Source organism: Lissotriton vulgaris, chromosome 5 (assembly GCF_964263255.1).
Source record: "Lissotriton vulgaris chromosome 5, aLisVul1.2, whole genome shotgun sequence".
In the NCBI taxonomy this organism is placed as follows: Eukaryota; Metazoa; Chordata; class Amphibia; order Caudata; family Salamandridae; genus Lissotriton; species Lissotriton vulgaris.
Window position 1 is genome coordinate 973,600,349 of NC_141693.1, and position 23,021 is coordinate 973,623,369.

General features: G+C 43.5%; 1 protein-coding gene across 1 annotated transcript in view; it reads right to left on the minus strand.

The window, feature by feature from the left end:
• The window catches only part of DOCK1 (dedicator of cytokinesis 1), a 1,358,032-nt gene that overhangs the window by 283,838 nt on the left and 1,051,173 nt on the right, over positions 1-23,021 (minus strand). The window contains exons 35-37 of the mRNA XM_086922569.1: positions 22,434-22,590; positions 18,639-18,679; positions 13,868-13,958 (exon numbers count right to left, since the gene is read on the minus strand). Coding sequence (XP_086778695.1) covers positions 13,868-13,958; positions 18,639-18,679; positions 22,434-22,590 — 289 coding nt within the window. The remainder of the gene's footprint in view (positions 1-13,867; positions 13,959-18,638; positions 18,680-22,433; positions 22,591-23,021) is intronic.

Here is a 23,021-nt window from a genome sequence, read left to right on the forward strand (position 1 = left end):
TGCAGACACTCTCCATACCCCACAACCGCTCACAGCGACTTGCTGCCACCCCTGCTCATAGTAAGTATTATAAAACATGAGAAAATCAGTCCATGATATTGGGGAAAATCTATGGAAACGGACCAGTAATTGTGTGTACAACAGGTTCTCTTTTCCAGAGTTTAAACAATTAGAGCCTCACCTATATATAAACACATCCACATCAAAAACCACCAGGAGTAGGGACCCCTCCTTGTTAATGTCCCCAGGGATTTGTCAATGACATAGATCCAAAGGTTAGGATGTGTGTAAATACCAAAAATCACACAGGACCACTCTTACTTCATCCACCAAAAAAGTGTGAAAGATAGAGAGAGTACCTCACGGTAGCACCACCCGAGGGGGTTCCCGGTTAGTAATTACCGGTATACCCACTTCTCATCATTGGCCACTCTCTCTATGTGAAAAGACAAAAGTGCACTAAGAAAGATAATAGTGCAGACGTGAGAATAGTGATGTGAAAAAACACAAATAGTGACAAACGTCTCACCACTAACACATAATTTGCAGTGTACAGAGAAGATGTACAGACCCCTAACCAAACACACAAATAATATATAAAAGTGTGGTAGGGTTATGCTTGCTTTACCGTTTTATTCTGATGCAGCAGAACCCCACTTCTTAAAAATGGTAAATATGTACCATAACTCTTTTCAATCTCAAGCCGACATGTTTCATCGCTGCTAATTTAGCGATTTCATCAGGGCAATGAGGGGTACAAAGTTCTCAGTCTTTTCATGAAGTTTATGGACCTGTGTGAGGAATAAAAAGGAGAGACGCAGAAAGTGCGTCATTCAAACCCCTACATATGGGGCATCACTGGAGCAGATTGTTAATGACACGCAATTTAAAGTAAATTTACCTTGAGGGTGCTACGTTAGCACATACCAGCACCACTCAAACGGGGGCACCGTGTTAAGCATCCACGTGTCCCAACATGTGACCGACAATAATCACAGCCACCTGTACACATGGGGAAACAAAGATTGCACACGTTCACCCTGATGTTTCCATAGATACAGGTTGCTGTCACGTTATAGCCAGTGTGGAATAAGCTACTCTAGTCTTAATAAACACGACCACTTGGTCCACCACCCATTCCAGGGGAGACATATCCGTATGCCAACAAGGGTTGTTAGAGGGAAGCTCCCGCTTAATGCTCTATTTGAAATTAGAACTTCAATTGTGCGTGCGCGGCCACCACATCACATATATTGAGGCATTTTACTCTTGGCGGTATAGACATGACACCCTTCCCAATAACATCAGCAGACATGAAACCCTTCTCAATAGCACACGCGGTCAGCCCCCCAGCCTCCTTACTGTCGCCGAGTCCCTCCGGCGCTTCCGACGATCCACGCATCCCTTCACTGCCGAGATGCGGAAGTAGCCGGTGGAGGGACGCGACTCCGCCCCCCACGTCAACGTGAGGTGCGGCCATCTTGGAATGGGTTCGAAACGAACCAGAACTGCAACAAAGTGGTTGGGCTGCAGCGATCTTCATGGCCCATGACTGCTATCAGAGTCTAGCCCTTTCTAAAAATGCAAGCAAGGGAACTTAATTGAGGCTGTCTTTTTAGATCAACCACCTCTAGACTGATTTAGAAATCGACAGTGAAGCATATAAAAATTCTGGCTTAGTTATGAAGTAGACAGGTGTTTGGTAATACAACTCTGTAGTTACCAGATACTTTATAGGCGCCTGATATTAATACCCAGTCCCCCTTTGATGGTATTAGATAAACCTTCGCAAGGTAGGCAATTGTGGGTTCTAGCACATAGACCGTAGTGTTTCAAAGGAAGTGCCTATTTGTGATACATATGTGAAGGAGATGGAGGTGGTGGAGGCGAGGGCAATTACACTCAGGTGCTATATCTAGAGCCATTATGTTGGTTTTGGCAGTGAGGAAAATGGAGGGGAGGCGAAAACAGAGCCCTATTATCGCCTGCTAACCCTATTCCATTCAATATTTTCATTAAGACCCTCATGGTCTGCCTTCTCCAGAAAAATCCATTTTGCTTCTTTCCTTGCTAGAATGCTTTCCAGGTTGTGACTGTCACCCACCACCTTCTCCAAAACAGTCCACCTCAGATTTTTGGGGTCATGTCCAGTGACACTGAAATGTTGTACCAAGCGGGTTGTTAACTTCTTAGCTTTTATAGTACTGAGATGCTCCTGTATTCTTATCTTGACCTTGCGCGTGGTGAGACCGATATAGTACAGGCCACAACTGCACATGAGTCTGTAGATGACGTGTGTCGTGTTGCAGTTGCTAAACCTGTTAAGGAACCAGGTTTTGCCCCCCCGCAAAATTACACTTTTTGTTGGTGTGGTGAGCCCACAAACTGAGCAACTGCCGCATGGATAATGTCCAGAAGGAACAGTACTCGTTTTGGCCGTGTTGTGGTTACGGGTGTGTACCAATTTGTCTCGCAGGTTGGAGGCTCTTTTAAATGCAAAGCGTGGAATTGGCATTTTGTGGTCCCTTGTGTCAAGTATCGACCAATGTTTCTTTATTATCTGTCTTATTTTGGTAGAAAAGGGGTCAAAAGTGGTGACAACAGGGAGGCATGGTTGCTTCTCTTTGCTGTTACGCTCCAACAAAACATCACGTGGGGTGTTAAAAGCCCTCTTCTGTGCATGTTTAATCACTCTGGTAGGGTATTCCCGTTGTTTCAGTTTAGTGACCAACTCAGAGGATTGTTCCACAAAAGTCTCTGTGGACGAGCAGTTCCGCCTGTACCTCAAAAACTGGCCCACCGGGAGATTGTCCCGGAGGGATCTGGGATGGAAAGAGTGGTAGTGAAGGAGGGAATTCCTATCCGTACTTTTGTGGTGCACACTTGTGACCAATTGAGAATCGGACACTGTAATGTCAACATCAAGGTAAACCACCGAGTTGTTACTGATGGACCAGGTGAAGCGTAGACTCTCATCTACCTGGTTCAGCCATTGTAAAAAAGTATTGAGCCGGTCCTCTGTACCTGTCCAGATACAGAGGACGTCGTCAATATAGCGTCTCCACAGAGAGATGTTCCCTCTATATGGATTCGACTCATGGAGGATCACATTTTTCTCAACCTGGCCCACATAGATGCAGGCCAGGCTGGGAGCAAATGTAGCCCCCATTGACGTACCGGAGGTCTGTAGATATAATTGTCCCTGGTACTCAAAAAAATTTCTTGTACGTGCCAGTTCGACACACTGCATGACGAATGTTTGTGGTGTGTCATAGAACCACTCCATTGCCCCCAGGGCCCGCGCTGCTGCCACCAGCGTAGCATCCTGGGGGATGCTGGTATACAGTGACTCGATGTCAATTGTAACCAGTAGTTGGTTAGCAGGGTCAAAAGATGTTTCCTTCAGGGTATTAAGGATGTCCGTGGTGTCTTGTACATAAGACTCCTGGGTTACCACCGCTTCCCTGAGAAAGAAGTCAGCGAACTGAGACAAAGGTTCCAGGATGGATTGGATCCCAGAAACAATGGGGCGCCCAGGAGGCGGACGTTGGGGCTTATGGATTTTAGGCAAGATGTAAAACGCCGGCACCCTAGGGTTGCTGTTGATAATAAAGTCCGCCTCCTTGGCTGAGACCCACTTTTTAGACACTGCATCTGATACCATGCTCTTGATAGTGTTGGCAAGGTCAGGCGTGGGATCACGCACCAAAGGCTGGTAATTTGTACGGACCCCCAGAAGCTTCAAAATTTCTGTTTCGTAGTCACTGGTGTTGAGTATGACTACGGCGCCGCCTTTGTCGGCTGGCTTGATGGTAATAGCCACATTTCTTTGTAGAGTGCCAATTGCCTGCCATTCCTCCTTGGTCAGGTTATGACCTGGTGAACGTACTGAGTTCTCTTCCAGCGATTCAATCTCTTGAATGACACGTTGTTCGAATACGGCCACTTCTGGTCCTAGGAGTGACAAGGGGGGGCAGAAATTAGAGGGTCTGCGCAAGTTGGTATCAAACAGAGAGAGAGGTGTATGTTCTTTCTCAGCAAAAAATTTGTGTAACTTTATCTTCCTCATCATCTCAGAGATTTCTGTTCTACATAAGAAAGGGTCGTGTTGCGGTGTTGGTACAAACCCTAACCCCTTGTTGAGAACACTCTGTTCAGTAGGAGTCAGTTCATAAGAGGATAAATTAACTACAATATTGTTAGCAGTGGGTAACGATGGTTCACTCCCTTCCCCTAGTTGCGGAATGAACTGGTTCTGCTCCGTGTGACGCGGGGTGAAAATGTTTGCCATGTTTGTTGTGTTCTCCCTCTGCCTTGTCCCTGTGGTTGACCCCTGCCCCCTCGTCCCCCTCTCTGAGGCTGGCCTAAAAAAGATCTCAGTAGTGCTCCTAGGTCCTCGTCCGACCTACTCTCCGGGGCGAAATTGACCCTATTATTTGTAGGTGCTCCTTGACGTGTTGGGCCCTCCTCGTCCTCACTGCTTGTATTATCAAAGCGCCAATTGTTTGGCGTGCGTCTGTTATTGCCCCTCTGGCCGCCTCTCTGATTGAATTGCCCCCGCCTCTGAAAGGGTTGTGCCCTGGCTTGCTCGGCTGGTTTGTCGTAATAAAGCCGAGCAAGCCAGGGCACAACCCTTTCAGAGGCGGGGGCAATTCAATCAGAGAGGCGGCCAGAGGGGCAATAACAGACGCACGCCAAACAATTGGCGCTTTGATAATACAAGCAGTGAGGACGAGGAGGGCCCAACACGTCAAGGAGCACCAAGGAGCACCTACAAATAATAGGGTCAATTTCGCCCCGGAGAGTAGGTCGGACGAGGACCTAGGAGCACTACTGAGATCTTTTTTAGGCCAGCCTCAGAGAGGGGGACGAGGGGGCAGGGGTCAACCACAGGGACAAGGCAGAGGGAGAACACAACAAACATGGCAAACATTTTCACCCCGCGTCACACGGAGCAGAACCAGTTCATTCCGCAACTAGGGGAAGGGAGTGAACCATCGTTACCCACTGCTAACAATATTGTAGTTAATTTATCCTCTTATGAACTGACTCCTACTGAACAGAGTGTTCTCAACAAGGGGTTAGGGTTTGTACCAACACCGCAACACGACCCTTTCTTATGTAGAACAGAAATCTCTGAGATGATGAGGAAGATAAAGTTACACAAATTTTTTGCTGAGAAAGAACATACACCTCTCTCTCTGTTTGATACCAACTTGCGCAGACCCTCTAATTTCTGCCCCCCCTTGTCACTCCTAGGACCAGAAGTGGCCGTATTCGAACAACGTGTCATTCAAGAGATTGAATCGCTGGAAGAGAACTCAGTACGTTCACCAGGTCATAACCTGACCAAGGAGGAATGGCAGGCAATTGGCACTCTACAAAGAAATGTGGCTATTACCATCAAGCCAGCCGACAAAGGCGGCGCCGTAGTCATACTCAACACCAGTGACTACGAAACAGAAATTTTGAAGCTTCTGGGGGTCCGTACAAATTACCAGCCTTTGGTGCGTGATCCCACGCCTGACCTTGCCAACACTATCAAGAGCATGGTATCAGATGCAGTGTCTAAAAAGTGGGTCTCAGCCAAGGAGGCGGACTTTATTATCAACAGCAACCCTAGGGTGCCGGCGTTTTACATCTTGCCTAAAATCCATAAGCCCCAACGTCCGCCTCCTGGGCGCCCCATTGTTTCTGGGATCCAATCCATCCTGGAACCTTTGTCTCAGTTCGCTGACTTCTTTCTCAGGGAAGCGGTGGTAACCCAGGAGTCTTATGTACAAGACACCACGGACATCCTTAATACCCTGAAGGAAACATCTTTTGACCCTGCTAACCAACTACTGGTTACAATTGACATCGAGTCACTGTATACCAGCATCCCCCAGGATGCTACGCTGGTGGCAGCAGCGCGGGCCCTGGGGGCAATGGAGTGGTTCTATGACACACCACAAACATTCGTCATGCAGTGTGTCGAACTGGCACTTACAAGAAATTTTTTTGAGTACCAGGGACAATTATATCTACAGACCTCCGGTACGTCAATGGGGGCTACATTTGCTCCCAGCCTGGCCTGCATCTATGTGGGCCAGGTTGAGAAAAATGTGATCCTCCATGAGTCGAATCCATATAGAGGGAACATCTCTCTGTGGAGACGCTATATTGACGACGTCCTCTGTATCTGGACAGGTACAGAGGACCGGCTCAATACTTTTTTACAATGGCTGAACCAGGTAGATGAGAGTCTACGCTTCACCTGGTCCATCAGTAACAACTCGGTGGTTTACCTTGATGTTGACATTACAGTGTCCGATTCTCAATTGGTCACAAGTGTGCACCACAAAAGTACGGATAGGAATTCCCTCCTTCACTACCACTCTTTCCATCCCAGATCCCTCCGGGACAATCTCCCGGTGGGCCAGTTTTTGAGGTACAGGCGGAACTGCTCGTCCACAGAGACTTTTGTGGAACAATCCTCTGAGTTGGTCACTAAACTGAAACAACGGGAATACCCTACCAGAGTGATTAAACATGCACAGAAGAGGGCTTTTAACACCCCACGTGATGTTTTGTTGGAGCGTAACAGCAAAGAGAAGCAACCATGCCTCCCTGTTGTCACCACTTTTGACCCCTTTTCTACCAAAATAAGACAGATAATAAAGAAACATTGGTCGATACTTGACACAAGGGACCACAAAATGCCAATTCCACGCTTTGCATTTAAAAGAGCCTCCAACCTGCGAGACAAATTGGTACACACCCGTAACCACAACACGGCCAAAACGAGTACTGTTCCTTCTGGACATTATCCATGCGGCAGTTGCTCAGTTTGTGGGCTCACCACACCAACAAAAAGTGTAATTTTGCGGGGGGGCAAAACCTGGTTCCTTAACAGGTTTAGCAACTGCAACACGACACACGTCATCTACAGACTCATGTGCAGTTGTGGCCTGTACTATATCGGTCTCACCACGCGCAAGGTCAAGATAAGAATACAGGAGCATCTCAGTACTATAAAAGCTAAGAAGTTAACAACCCGCTTGGTACAACATTTCAGTGTCACTGGACATGACCCCAAAAATCTGAGGTGGACTGTTTTGGAGAAGGTGGTGGGTGACAGTCACAACCTGGAAAGCATTCTAGCAAGGAAAGAAGCAAAATGGATTTTTCTGGAGAAGGCAGACCATGAGGGTCTTAATGAAAATATTGAATGGAATAGGGTTAGCAGGCGATAATAGGGCTCTGTTTTCGCCTCCCCTCCATTTTCCTCACTGCCAAAACCAACATAATGGCTCTAGATATAGCACCTGAGTGTAATTGCCCTCGCCTCCACCACCTCCATCTCCTTCACATATGTATCACAAATAGGCACTTCCTTTGAAACACTACGGTCTATGTGCTAGAACCCACAATTGCCTACCTTGCGAAGGTTTATCTAATACCATCAAAGGGGGACTGGGTATTAATATCAGGCGCCTATAAAGTATCTGGTAACTACAGAGTTGTATTACCAAACACCTGTCTACTTCATAACTAAGCCAGAATTTTTATATGCTTCACTGTCGATTTCTAAATCAGTCTAGAGGTGGTTGATCTAAAAAGACAGCCTCAATTAAGTTCCCTTGCTTGCATTTTTAGAAAGGGCTAGACTCTGATAGCAGTCATGGGCCATGAAGATCGCTGCAGCCCAACCACTTTGTTGCAGTTCTGGTTCGTTTCGAACCCATTCCAAGATGGCCGCACCTCACGTTGACGTGGGGGGCGGAGTCGCGTCCCTCCACCGGCTACTTCCGCATCTCGGCAGTGAAGGGATGCGTGGATCGTCGGAAGCGCCGGAGGGACTCGGCGACAGTAAGGAGGCTGGGGGGCTGACCGCGTGTGCTATTGAGAAGGGTTTCATGTCTGCTGATGTTATTGGGAAGGGTGTCATGTCTATACCGCCAAGAGTAAAATGCCTCAATATATGTGATGTGGTGGCCGCGCACGCACAATTGAAGTTCTAATTTCAAATAGAGCATTAAGCGGGAGCTTCCCTCTAACAACCCTTGTTGGCATACGGATATGTCTCCCCTGGAATGGGTGGTGGACCAAGTGGTCGTGTTTATTAAGACTAGAGTAGCTTATTCCACACTGGCTATAACGTGACAGCAACCTGTATCTATGGAAACATCAGGGTGAACGTGTGCAATCTTTGTTTCCCCATGTGTACAGGTGGCTGTGATTATTGTCGGTCACATGTTGGGACACGTGGATGCTTAACACGGTGCCCCCGTTTGAGTGGTGCTGGTATGTGCTAACGTAGCACCCTCAAGGTAAATTTACTTTAAATTGCGTGTCATTAACAATCTGCTCCAGTGATGCCCCATATGTAGGGGTTTGAATGACGCACTTTCTGCGTCTCTCCTTTTTATTCCTCACACAGGTCCATAAACTTCATGAAAAGACTGAGAACTTTGTACCCCTCATTGCCCTGATGAAATCGCTAAATTAGCAGCGATGAAACATGTCGGCTTGAGATTGAAAAGAGTTATGGTACATATTTACCATTTTTAAGAAGTGGGGTTCTGCTGCATCAGAATAAAACGGTAAAGCAAGCATAACCCTACCACACTTTTATATATTATTTGTGTGTTTGGTTAGGGGTCTGTACATCTTCTCTGTACACTGCAAATTATGTGTTAGTGGTGAGACGTTTGTCACTATTTGTGTTTTTTCACATCACTATTCTCACGTCTGCACTATTATCTTTCTTAGTGCACTTTTGTCTTTTCACATAGAGAGAGTGGCCAATGATGAGAAGTGGGTATACCGGTAATTACTAACCGGGAACCCCCTCGGGTGGTGCTACCGTGAGGTACTCTCTCTATCTTTCACACTTTTTTGGTGGATGAAGTAAGAGTGGTCCTGTGTGATTTTTGGTATTTACACACATCCTAACCTTTGGATCTATGTCATTGACAAATCCCTGGGGACATTAACAAGGAGGGGTCCCTACTCCTGGTGGTTTTTGATGTGGATGTGTTTATATATAGGTGAGGCTCTAATTGTTTAAACACTGTACGAGTGGGGGGCTGCCTTACCTATCCCTTTCCCCCTATACCCCCAAGTGATTGTTCTCTCTTTTCCAGAGACCTCGAAGTAGAACGGGTAGATTTAGGTGGGGATGTACAGTCCAGAACAGTTAATTCTGGTCCAGTATATTTCCAAATTAACTACACAAACTTGAAATGAGGGCTCATGTGGCATGTGTCTCATTAACCCCTTTTTTGTCATGTGTTAGTTATTTGGTACCCGCCACCTTTTTACTTTACTTCACTTATTGCTTGTATTGTGAAGTTCTCTGTTTTTACTACGTTACTAAGACACTATAATATGACAGTAGAATATTTTATTGGTCTGATTACTTAGGCAATTAGGTCAAACTTAGAAGACTTGGTTTTCACCAGCTTTGTGGCAGATTTACCAATAATGTGAAAAATGTTCACTTAAGTTTTATTTTTCCCAATGTCCCCATATTAAAATTATTACTAGCCCTATAAACAGGGTTATAGAAGTTTTTTTTAAAAAAATTCAGCATTAAGATATTCATGTTTTGTATTATTTGTAAAGATTTTAACACATTTCATTAAATCACTTACTCACGTTTGCATTCCATTTCCTGGGAGTTTACCCTACATTGAAAAACATCACATCTGTTCTAGGACATATACCACATAAAAGTGTTGTAATACTTTTACACTTGTTTAATGCCCTATGTTTTAGCTCTACACCAGAAATTATTTTGGTGAAATATGAAAAAGATAAACTCAAACAGATGAAATAAGAATTGTGCTCTGACGAATTCATTGAGGAATTCCAGTGCAATGCAAACATACATTGTTAAATGTGCACCGATGCTGCCATGTTTGAGTCAGGTGGATATCATGGGCAGTTGTATCTATCAAATGTGCCACACTCACAGCAAAGCTGATGGTGTGCACATACCAAATGATCAGTGATTGGAGTCCAGAGCAGGTGCACCAAACACAGGATGAGGCACATTCTCCCAGTGCTTCATTTCTGAAAGAACAAGTGCTGGGAACCAAAGTTTTGCTCAGAAGCCTGCGTCTATCAAAGGGCGTGGAACCGAATACCAGGACTGTTAATCCACTACGAGACACTTCGCTGCCCTTTATCTCACTCTTACAGGTTCTGCGTTCTCACTTTGTCACTGTTTTTCCATCTTTTTCTTCCTCTTTCTTTCATCCTTTTGTGTTTTGCTCTAGGTAAATATCTGATGATAAAATATAAGCTCTAATCCCCATAAATAAGAGTTGGTGGGCTCCACCTGCAACCACAGGTCCAATTTAAGCCTTGGATTCTCCTCCTTTTTCTCTGCGGCTCCCACTGTGTGCAGAATTAGAAGCGAACAGCCATTACAACGCGGCTGCTTAACCGCACAGCATTTAGCACGCATGCGTTACAACGCATACATCGTTACCAAGCGTAGCCTTTACCACGCATGCCTTTACAACGAATTATGTTGTAAAAGGTATGTATGGAAAAGGTCTATGTATGGCAGTATGTATGCTTAAAGCGCATGAAACAGGAAATCTTATCTTGAAATGTACACTTTTTTTGTAAACTTTTATGATACTTTTGAATCGAATAAAGTTATTTGACTTGGAATTCCAGTTCCACATTCGCCTCTCATGTTGTGGTGCTACTATGCGGTTCTGAAGGTTATCAGTGTCGTTAAAGAAAACCCTTCTGCTTCCTATTTACAATGTGCCAAAGAAGAGCTGTAGTGACGATGAAATCATGGAGAGGTAAGGTGGCTTGGGCCTGGGGTAGGGGGCTCTGGATATACAGTTCTGAATTGGACAAGAGTCGTTTTTAGAAGGACTGAGGGAGTTGCACAGGGGTCAGTTTTTAGGGCTTAGGACGGGGAGGGGTTGTTTTTAGAAGGGCTGGGGGCATCACACAGGGCCCACTTATACGGCTATGGGTAGGGGTAATTTTCAGAAGGGCTGGGGGTGTCGCACAGGAGTCCGTTTTTAGGACTCAGGGTAAACCTGTACTACGAATATGCCTATAACAGTCATGCTTTTACAACGAAAATCGTTGTAAAGGCATGCGTGGTAAAGGCATGTGCGTGGTAAAGGTTATGTGTGGTAAAGGCATTCAAGTTGTAACACATTTGCAATAACGGCATGTGTTGCAACAGAATGCATTATAACGTCATACAACCTATTAGAGAGGGATAATAGAACGACTGCACTGCAATCCTGTTTACTGCTCTAAGATGGTTGGAGAAAACGCACTGTAGAAAATTCCATCCTGTTAGTGAGCTGCTTATCCAAAATATACTCTTCTTCTGTGACTGTGATGTACAAGGGCGCATTTTAGAGACGTTTATTAAATTTGAACAGTTGTCCCCAATCCCAGCTTTACATTTTAACTAGATAAATTGAGCAGATAGCTCTCCTAAACTTGTTCAGTCTCCCTAGATCGCCATTTTCTCAAATACCCAATGTGTGCGCTCGGGGAATCTCTCTAGCATTTTCTGCCGTCAAATGACTGCAATCTGATTAGCTAGTAGCGACCTGGCTCGACCATGGATTCAATCTGGCTCCACCATGGATTAAATACAAGCACTTTTTGATTGTTGGCTATGTAATTCAGCAGTTGAGATTATTATTCATTCACATTGTCTGCATCTGTCCTAGTCTCCTAGTTGAGCGGAGATCACGGATCATGGTAATTGTTAAATGAACAGGGTATTTCTTCCTGGAGGCAGGCACTCATTGCGTACCTTGACCCGAACAATTTGCACTTAAACATTGTCTTTACGAAATTCATGATTTGCGAAAGCCAGTACTTCGTATACAATTTTATTTATACTGCGAACTGCATGATGCATGAATCAATTTTTAAATGATCAGTTTTAACGTATTTTATTCATTGACTATGATGAAACACCTTATTATGTTGATGCTGTTCCCTTGATGTTGTATTAATCAGCACAAATTTTTTGAATGATCGTTTGTAACGTTTTCAGTCACTATCTAGGAAGAAATAAATGCCTCACCAAACTACTGCTGCGCTTTTGCTACTGTCAAAATTAATATTAGACTGTAGATATTTAAATCAGTAGCAGGTGATCTGAAATATTACATTTGTAAATACTTTCTATTTAGACACAGTAGTTTTTATCAGATTGTTTTACCACTCGAACGTTTAGTTACGGTTTTTATTAACCACATCCGGTACAGTTAATGGCTGGCTAGTTACATGTCGTGGCCATTAGTTTTTATTCAAAGGAAAATGTGGTAGAAGGAGGAGTTTACGGTACAGCAGATTTGGCAAAAAGACTCCTAAAGAGAAAGTATAGCAAAGCATTGAATTTTAAAGACACTGGTGCACACGAAACACCAAACTTGCTACTACTGGCAAACATGCAACAAAACAGTACTAGTTTTGAAAAACTGTAAGTGTCTATTTAAAAAATGTATTAAACACATCATTACTTTTTGGCTTATAGACAAGGAAAAAACACTTACTGGGAATTCAGAGTCGCTCATTGTGACACAATTGTATGTACCACATATGTTGTTAATCCCCGACTACCCCTCCCCTCTGAACCATTAATGAGGAAAAGGAAAGAGTCCTAGGAGTTTTCAAGATTTTGTTGAATCAAAAGCTGGCAGTCCGTGTGAGCACACACTCGTTCCTTGTCAAGACTCAGAACCACAAATTAACCTGACCACCCAAACATGTAAAAAGAAAAAAGAAAAAAAAACTCAACTAGGAAAAACTGTTCTTTTGGAACTATTATTGGGACATCAATTACATTTGTTTGAATATTAAATGAGATGGTTTTGACAAAAATCGGTACCAAAGTGTGCAGGTTGATATTGGTAATTGAAGACGACATTTTGATTTGTTAATTTTTATCAATGAACCGGAAGAACCACAATATGGGCCAGATGAAAGACGGTGGTTTTTGCATGCACAAACAGGTTTGCGAACCCGTTTGCTCATGCAAAACAGCATGTGGTATGTACGGACCCTATTTTGCTACTCGCTATTAGGAAGGGACGTTCCCTTCCTCATAGCGTGCGCAACCCTATGTACAGATGTTTTGTGTCTGCAATTGTGGGTGCAAAACACTTACAAATTACCACCCTCTTCAAGAAGGTGATAATGGGATCGCAAAAGGGAAGGGGTCCTCAGGGGAAAACTTTTTGTAAGGGCAGGCAGTGGTCCCTGCCAGTGGTCCCAGGGACCACTAACTGCCCTTAAAAAATGAAACGAAAGTGTGTCATTTTTTTTTTTAAATGCATCCCGTTTTCCATTAAGGAAAACGGGCTGCATTTGAAAAAAAAATAAACAGCTTTATTTAAAAGCAGTCACAGACATGGTGGTCATCTGAGCCCAGCATGCCACCATACCTGGTAGGGCCTGCCATTCCCAATGGGGTCGCAAACTGCGAGAGGCTCATTAATATTCATGAGCCTCTCTATTGGCAGCCCCATTGGGAATCGCTAACAGTGTGTTACACACTGTTGTACATCCTAAATAGTGGCTCGCAAATTAAGAGTTGCAAAAGACTCGCAATTTGCAATGCACTATTTTGCAGGTCGTGCATCTGGCCCTATATCTTTATTACAGTTCCATTAATATTTGATAGGCAATACTGATCCATACGAGCTACACTCTCAATTCATACCTTCTCCGGGGATGAGCGTCTAAAACACTTGATATTTCCACCAATTGTTATAATACGATCAGCAAAATCAATAAGCATCACCCATGTTCAAAACAGAAAGCTAAATCTTGTTCAATCCTAAAGCCCAAGAAGACTGATACAATCATATTGAAATACCTTGAGAAGTTTGGCGTGGAGTAGAAGTGTGTAGGCAGCTTCGGTATAGTTGTCACACTCTTTGTGCAGGTCGCATAGCTTGTACAAGTATCTAAATGAATACAGCAGTGTGTTAATAAAACTTGACAGACATTTCTGGTAAAAACTATGGCAATTTAATCTAAAATCAAACAAAGATTTTTATTTTGATTTTTTTAAACATATATTCGGACTTGGCAAACTATTACCCAAAATAAACACAACAATATAATTCACAAGGGTTCATCCTCCATACCTTTACCATTATAATGTTACAGCAATTATTAAAATATAAAATAAACGCGTATAGTAGATAAAATAACCTTCAAACTATAGTCTAGAAATGTGGCATTAAAAAGCAGAACACAAACAATGAAACAGAAACTACCAGTATAATAAGCATTTGCGTAATCTGGTTTACTTTTATTTGATTTTTACAGAAAACAATGTTTTTTTCTTCAAATTCTAAGTTGACAGTGTAGTTAAATAACCCAAATATTGTATTCCATCAATCTGTAACTTTGTTTGTGTGGGTCAGCTTCTTATATTTTTGTGGGAGATACTGAATAATCTATCTTTCTCATTCCCCTTTCCGGTTTATATTGTTGGCTGGTTATTGATTACTACAATTTCCCGAGCATTACCTGATTGGTGCATCCAAATTATTATTTCCTCCAACCTTAATTTATTTTCTAGAAAACTCTGGTAGGAAAAACACTGTTTCCGTCCCTCCAACTCGATTATAATGTTTCTGCAGAAAGTGTTTCCAGGGAAAACATCAGGCTTATTTCTTCCACATCCCTAACTGATCCCTCTTCCTTTATTACCACGCGTAGGCCAACTGCATTTTCCCTTCCATTCTTTAGTCCCTGTGTCACCCTCTTCTTTCTTAACTCCTTTAAAGCTTATATCTCTATTGAGGATGTCTCTTCCTTTATTGCTTTAAAACGGTTTCGATTTGCCCCTGTATAAATGAACTGCCTCTTGAATGTTCTCTTATTCCATTGTCCAATCTTTCATCTTACAATTGTCACCAACATTTTTAAACTTAACTTGCTGAATTTTGAACTCAGTATTCACTCTTTCTAATGCTCAAATCACTCAGATGCTCCAGTGACGGAGTCCAGAACTGGCCGACCAATTGTCCTTAGCATGGTTTAGTCTGAAAACACATTTCAAAGAAAACTCACTCTCTTTTATTAATATCCCTGCGGCATAAGCACTCTGACCAATTTCCCCTACCATTTCAATTTGTAATACTACCAACAGGCAGAGATTTCTAGATCTTTATTTCTTCTACACAAGTTGTGCTTGACTACACACTACCTTATTTTCCAGTTTTCCATGGATTGACTACTCCAGTGGTCTCCCAATCAATCCCTTCAATCTAGCCATCACCATTTCGTTCCGCCGTATGGTTTCGGTCTTCCATGACAGTCTTCTTGTCATTTTCCCTGCCTGCCAACTACTTTTCACTATTTGCTTGCAACCTTGTAATTCTCCTCAATCCTTCTTTTCATCTCGTATTTCTTGATCTGCATGTGACTCTGCTTGAATGTATCTGATTTCTCATTTTGCTAAATTACTTTCCACTATCATATTTTCTTAAGGGAAAAATGTAATTTCATTCACTTTGGGCAGTCTGCAATTTTCACATACCTGCTACTTAACTGCTGTCCACATTAATTCCAGTCATCCTTGTCTTGGCCACTTTATGGGCTTCTCTCACAACTATAGTGGATTAGCCTCTCCCAAAGGACTCTGACTGAATTTCTGTGTGTTCCTATGGACCTATGCACTTTTTTATCCCCTCCAGTCTTTCCCTTTCACTACATACTCCTACTTACTTTCTTACATCATCTTCACAGCACCGACTTTGCTCTCCTCCCGTGTGCATCAGTCCCTCCTCTCTTCTATCCCTTTAACTCACTTCATCTGAACTTCCGCCAACATACGTCACTCTCCCACTCTTTGTTTTCCAGCTTAAAACTAAAAACCTTGCCTTTTTCCCACCTTATTATTTCGTCCATTTATTCAGCTGTTCCATCTCTACAATAGTTACTATATTTTGACCCCTACACACTTAAGTATCTGTATTTTATCTACCCTGCATATTAACGTGATTGGGATAATGATTCTTGTGTGCCATGTAAGTGACAAGAAGTATAAATGTCATCCATCCTAAAGAAGCACAACTTCATACCTTAATTAGACTAATAAAGATTACTTTCTTCGCCTAATTAGGATACATATTCATTGCTTTCTTGGGATGAAACATATATATTCAGAAGTTATTATTTCCCCTATCATTTACAGTTCGTACTCATTGATTCTGATTAAAAGGTGAGGCCTTTTTTTCTGGCCTTGGCCTGATTATCATAATATTGTCTACTTTGGGGGACTTCTTTTGGATGGATAAGCACAGTGTACATAAAAGCGCCTTTTTCGTTTTCTACGTATACAGAAATTAAAGCCAAGCAACCCTAAATCATATTTCATCAGGAACTCAAAACGACCAATATGATAAACGTATTTTCTGTAAGAAGTGTTTTTCTGAAGCAAAAACATTTTGTACAGGAAGCACGGGCGTCATTTAGGGGTCTAAGGAGTCGCAGGTGATACCCTGGCTTCCCTTCTGCGACCCCTGACACGGCCTTGGCGACCCTTCGGTTGCGGACCCAGGTAAAAATGTGCCAGGGTGTCTCCAGGTGCCACAGACCTCGAGAAGGATGCAAGTAGTGCAGGAGACAGAGAGAGAAAGAGAGGAGAGGAGGTGGGATAGAGAGGAAAGACTGCAAGGGGAAAATAATAAAAGGAGGAGCAGGAAGAGGGCACCCAGAGAGACCGTTGAGAGATGGGTGAAAAGACAGCGGTGTGTGAGAGAGGGGGGATTACATAGACATTAGAGAGGTGCAACGGAACGTGAGTGAGATATCAATAGATGTGAAAGAGTGCAACAGGTGAGAGTGACAAATGATAAAGACATACGCAGGTGACAAAGAGACAGCCAAGAATCAGACAGAGGAGAAGCCCAGTGAGAGGGCATACCAGTATGAGAGAAGTGATACTGATGGAAACAGATGAGAAAGAGATAAGACCGGTGTGGGAAAAGTGATAAAGAGACAGCTGGTGATAGACATCTCAGAGGCAGAGGGTGGTGCGTGAGACTTGTCAGAATCATTCAGCTCCGAAAAGGACAGGCAAGAGAGGCAGCTGAGAGAGAGAGTGGGGAGAGAGGTGAGAAACATTGAGAAAGAGTCTGCTCATTAGGAAGGAGATACAGAGGCAACAATTGAGAGTGCTGCTTGAGAAAATGATGAGACCGCTCAGAGAGGTATGAGAGAGAGGTGCAATAAAAGACATTTAGAAATACAGCTGTGAGAGGTGGATCGTTGAGAAAATGACAGCTGAATCTAGAAACAATAGAGATAATTGTGGTAAAGTGTAGAGTGAGCGAGACAGTGGTGATAAGAAGACAGGGACCGGTTCAAAAAAACAGCTGAGGAAGAGATGGGGAGAAGGAAGGTGAGAGATATGGAACTGATATTAAGGCAGACAGGTGAGAAAAAGAGAAAGGAGCACGAGATGTGGGAGACAAGTGAAAGAGAGGTGAAAAAGACAGAGCATGTGACAAAGTCATGGGAGAGAGGGGAAGAAATGTGATCTATTATAAGGAGATCAGTGAGAAGGACAGCTGGGATAGAGGATGAGACAAAAGGGGTGAGGATGAGAAAGCAACAGGTGAGACACACAAGAGAGAGATAATAAAAAAAGACGGGCAGATGAGAAACAGGCCGCTGAGGAGAGGGTAACAATTTGTCAAATGTTATTAAACGTCATTTCCTGTGATGAGATTGGGGTAAAAATAAAATGACATGATGCCACTTCCGAATCCGACAACAGTGGCATTTTTAAATCGATGTTCATGAGAAAGTGGTATTAAAGCCAGGGCCGGACTGGCATTTGCGGGCACCGGGCATTTCTCCGGTGGGCTGGAGGGGTGGGGCCGGTTTTGTGGCTGCAGGGGGCCGCTTTTCTTAAAGAGTGCCGGTTTTGTAGCAGCGCTGCAAAATCGGCCCTCTGTAAGAAAAGCGGTAGCAGTGCTTTGCGGGTAACAACCCCCTCCCCTCCCGTTACCAGGGCCGGTGGAGAAGCAACCTGCCAGGGCTGGTCTCTGGCCTTAGTCCGGCCCTGATTAAAGCATCAATGTAGGACAGTACTTAAGCGTGGTATATAGTGTTCTATTTAAAAGAACCCTCTAACTGGGACTGCACTCCTCCATTTTTATTTATATGTACCATCCCAGCCTTTACTTCAAGGCTTCTCTGAATGCTTCAGACCAAGACATCATGGAAAACTGACAAGAGACTGTAGAAATGCAGGTCAAGGAGAACAGCCAGCAATTCCCTCTGGAAATGGTTACAATATGACATTGAAAATAGATTCTGAAAACCGCCTGCCCAATTTTCTGCTTGATTTAAGCCTCAGCACCGGAAAGTCTATCTGTATTTAATAACGTTTTTCGGCAATTTTATATACTTTATTGTAATGGGAGCCCGAATGCTGCGGCGCGTGGACAGGAATCCGACAGCACGGATGTTTACACTTGGAAAAGTTTTACTTTATACCCAGTAAGGTGCCCGGGCACGCACAGCACCTACGCAGTGCGCATGCTCCGAAGTCTTTACAGAGCCGAAACCTGCTTCCCTATCACAGTTAGTTAAAAGAAAAGGCAAGTGTATTTTTTACGTACCTTATGTACATTTCTTCCCGTTCAATTTCTTTGTAGAAGTTCTGGAAAAAAATACAATCATAATGAAGGAACGATAGTACCACCGATAGACGCGTCTTTTAAATCAAGGCCCATTCATATTCATAGCACATCAGAATCCAAAATTGAGCTGTGACATTTGCATTAGCTTCCTGGAAATACAAGGCACTTAGGTCTCAATTTGATCTCAAAATCTACAGCGGGTGCTTCAATGCGTAGCATCTGCAGGTTTCAGTTTCACGGTAAAGGTTAAGATTCCTCGGGAAAAGTGCGGTCAGGAATTAAATTTTGTCATTTGCAACCTACACGCCATTAAGCCTTTTCAAATTAATCGAGGTAATGTTCAAAAACATAATTTCTAAGTAGTTGCTGAACTATGGCTTGTAACTCTTCAGTCTTCCCTCAGTAATCAACCATTCTTCTTTTTCACGAAAAAGCTCGATTTCTGTATTGTATTCCGCCAGCAGTGAGCGCGTTTCATGTCAAGACATGAAACGCTTGAACGCCGCTGGCCTTGAGAGACACCGAGATAAAGTGCCAGAACTAAATACTGAAAAAAACGCATTAGCATGAAGATAGCGCGGTTCAACAAGCCGCCTGAAACCCACTGGTAAATACTAGGCACAGGACTCTTGACAGTGACGTTATGTAAATGAGGAAGGGCAGCATGTTTACAGATGTCTGCAATCAATCAGGTCTGCGCGATATTACATCTGTTTTCATAACAATGCAGGCAAAATCATCTAAATGAATTGATATATCATGTGGAGTTATCCAATCTATTCGAAGCTGATCTGATGATCACAGGGTGCATGAATAATACTGGAAAATGAACTATCCCCCTCAAGGGCAGCATAGGCACAGATTCATAAACATATGCTGCAGGCATGGAAACATACGCACCCCACGTTTTCTTCTGCAATTTCCCTCAACAACTTTTTATGGATGCATAACACAGGAATAGTCTACGCAGGACACACGTTTGTCATGAGTTCTCCTGCTGACTCACTTTCAAGCCAAGAAAGAATGAGAGAAAAGTATATTCAACTCCACACACTTCCTAGAATAAAATCAAGCGCACACCACAAAAAGTGAGAAGACATGAATATAGGTCAATCTTCTACTTGAGGACTTATATAACGACCTACAGGAATATCTGTTCGATATTAGCGTAGGCACATCAGCCATCAAACGGCAGCATGCTTCATCAGTGGTGCCTCTTCTCGTCTAGGTAAATACCACTTGAGGGGATTCAACCAAACTGGAAATGTTAGGCCGTCAAGAAATTATATTTATCTTGATAAGCACGGGGTTCCAATTAAAAATGACTAAGGGTAAACCACAGGTATATGTTTATTTAACGGGTACCCGTGTTCTTATTAAAAATTATGGACGTGTCTTGAAACAGAACAGTTTCTGCATTCCAAGAGTTCCATCATCTACATGTTTCAGCCAAATATAGACTGCTCATACAAGTCACTTTTCTTCATTCAGGGCTAAAGACTCCCTGCCTACCTACCCCTGCCACAAAAGGATTGTCACTAACAAGGAGGCATAATGCTCTCCCACCTGCCGTTGCAGCTTTACAGAGAATGTAAGCAAATAAAACAAATACAATAAGTTAATGCTGGATTTTTTTAGCTGTCCGTGGCATATTTTTTAACCTATGCATCAACCATCACAGGACTCACTGCAAACCAATTCTCAATGGCTATTGTGAACTGCATCTCCCCATCTTTCGTGTTAGCGAACATTCTTAACTTTAATCGTTGAAACACTCAACACTATGCATATACATAGAGCCTGGTACAGACCCGCATTTAGGGTTCTAACGAGGTGCAACATCACTAATACATAGTTTCCTAACATACCCCACTGGATTCCTGATCCAACCTTATCCGCCAGGAGGGAGTTGACATTTCCCTGTTGTCACACTCTTCAAAGGTGGCGAATGCAATGTCGCCTCTTGTGTGTTCCACCGTGTGTTGGAATAGCTGTCACTATTGCAACTGGTCTCCTGGTTTATGGTCTGTCCCTCATGTTTATGCATCTCTGGACATACAACATATGTAATATCTAAGGCATTCTATTATTTGTGCCATACAATAATCGTATTTATGATATCCTTTGTGCGTTTGGTAATTCTACTCATTATATGCAATGATACACAATATTCATATTACTTTGTTAGTCACTGCAATGGAGGGATATGTCATTAATACCACACAATATCCATATCGCTGCTCACGGTCTGTAACCACATTCATACTTTTATCAAGTGTAGGGTTTTAATATAACACCACTTCTTTAGGGTTTTGTTTAATTTGTGAGGATACCATACAACTGTTACTCCACACATATCTCTCCATTCATTAATTTCTAAGCCACTCCAGCATCCGTGTATCCACTGAACACTGGTTGGAATGGGTACACCATAAAAATTACCACCCCCGAATCTCAGGTCCTCTCCTTCACTTGCTTCATCAAGGGCACAATGCCTCCTGTGTGTGCACATTCACCTTCCTCTGCCGGACAGGATAGCGCGTGCTTAAAGCACATATATTTTTTCCGACATTGCCCTTATCGGTTTGTCATTCCCAAGGTGCTGCAGTCACCTCTCTCTAGGGATCCGGAGAATTTTAGTTTCTCTTGTCCTGCTGCGCCTGTCTCTGCATATTTAGATCATGTTGAAGTGTTGGTGATTACAAGCCCAGTCTATGAAGTAATTCACGATCTATTGCTGGTGGTATTACACACTTTCCTTAGGGATTTTAAGAGATACAACTCCTTATCTTGTCTCTTGTTCTAAATTTTATTATTAATAATACTAGTATTCTTTAATCAAAGTGATTGTAGATGCTATGGCTTTTTTTACTGAACCTCAACTATTAATGGTGTTGATCTCTTTTTTGAGGGATTATGGGAGATGAAGTGCCTTCATTTCCTCCACTATTTCGTAGGTCATTAATGACATTACCCAGCTCACTTCGCCCTAAAAAGGGATGGGGTAAGCGTATGATGTGCATCTTCAAGGCTGCCACTTTTCTGCTCCTCCTTTTTGGCACCCTTTGTGAAGAAGGTGGCGGGGTCTACCCTTCCGAATCAGAGTTTATTTCCTAGCTTTACCAGACCCCCACTGAATTATAGCTCCGCCAGCCTCTAGGCCTCCTTTCCGGACCAGGCCTCCACATAATCAGCGTAAGGTTTGACGAGGGCTGCTGCTCTGTGATAACTAGATTGTAGTTTTTTCTTGCTGATATTAGTCACTGCCACTTTGTAACATCTGCTGATGACTTTGATGCTGTACTGTTGTTTACAAATAAAAAAATAAAACGTTCTCTTTTCTCTGTAAATCTTTTCCCCGAGTAAAGCTATGTTGAGTGCGAGACATTATCTAATTGCTGATGTTAGTCGCTGAAAGGAAGACAAACACGCACGGCTCTTAGGCTGGAGCTGTGTGGGTTTTTCCTCGCGCCCATATATCATGCCCAGTATCTCTCAAGGTCTTTACATTGAAATATTATGCACCTTGACAGCTAGCGACGGCGCACAAATCATGCGAGTTGTGCTTGCTCCTGAAAGGCTCACCAATCACTGGGCGCCTGGCGCGCGCTGTGCGTGCACACACCAGCACGTTCAGCGTGCAGCTCACGCGGTTCTCCTTGGCGCGCGCAGTGCGTGCACTCAGCAGCAGGTTGCGGTTCTCACTGGCGCGCGCTGTGCGTGCCTCACCAGCACGTTGAGTTTCTCCTTGGCGCGCGCTGTGCGTGCACTCACCAGCACGTTCACCGTGCAGCTCATGCGGTTCTCCTTGTTCTCGTCGTGCATGATGGTTCGGTAGTCCAGCAGCCTCTCCATCAGGCGCACCACCAGCACCACGAAGTTCTCCCCCGTCTTGGCCAGATACTTGTGCTTCCGGCAGTGCTCCAGGAGGCTGTGCAAGAACGCAAAGGGTTAGTGCATAATAATTAAAAACGCAACAATTATTTCTAGGATACAGGGTCGATCTGGGACATAAAATAGACCCAGCCAGCGAAATAGAAGGGCCCCTCCCCCATCAATGAATCTGTTAGCGAAAACATTTGCCCAAATTTGATGCAGTTGTGAACTAGTGTGCACATGCTGATTCAGTGTTTTGCAAGCTATGGATGACTGCGTGGATTTAAGATCCCTGCAGATAATGTTTGTTTTAAGAATGCAACAGTAAACCTATCCTGCAGACCATAAAACTGGGCCACAAACAGCCAAAATGCAGCTCACACCTGACTAGCCCTTCTGGCACTACCAGACTTCTCTTCCCCATAAACAAGTTCCAGGAAATGTATAGTGTTAGTAGAACTATCAATGAGTACGTATGTCACATTT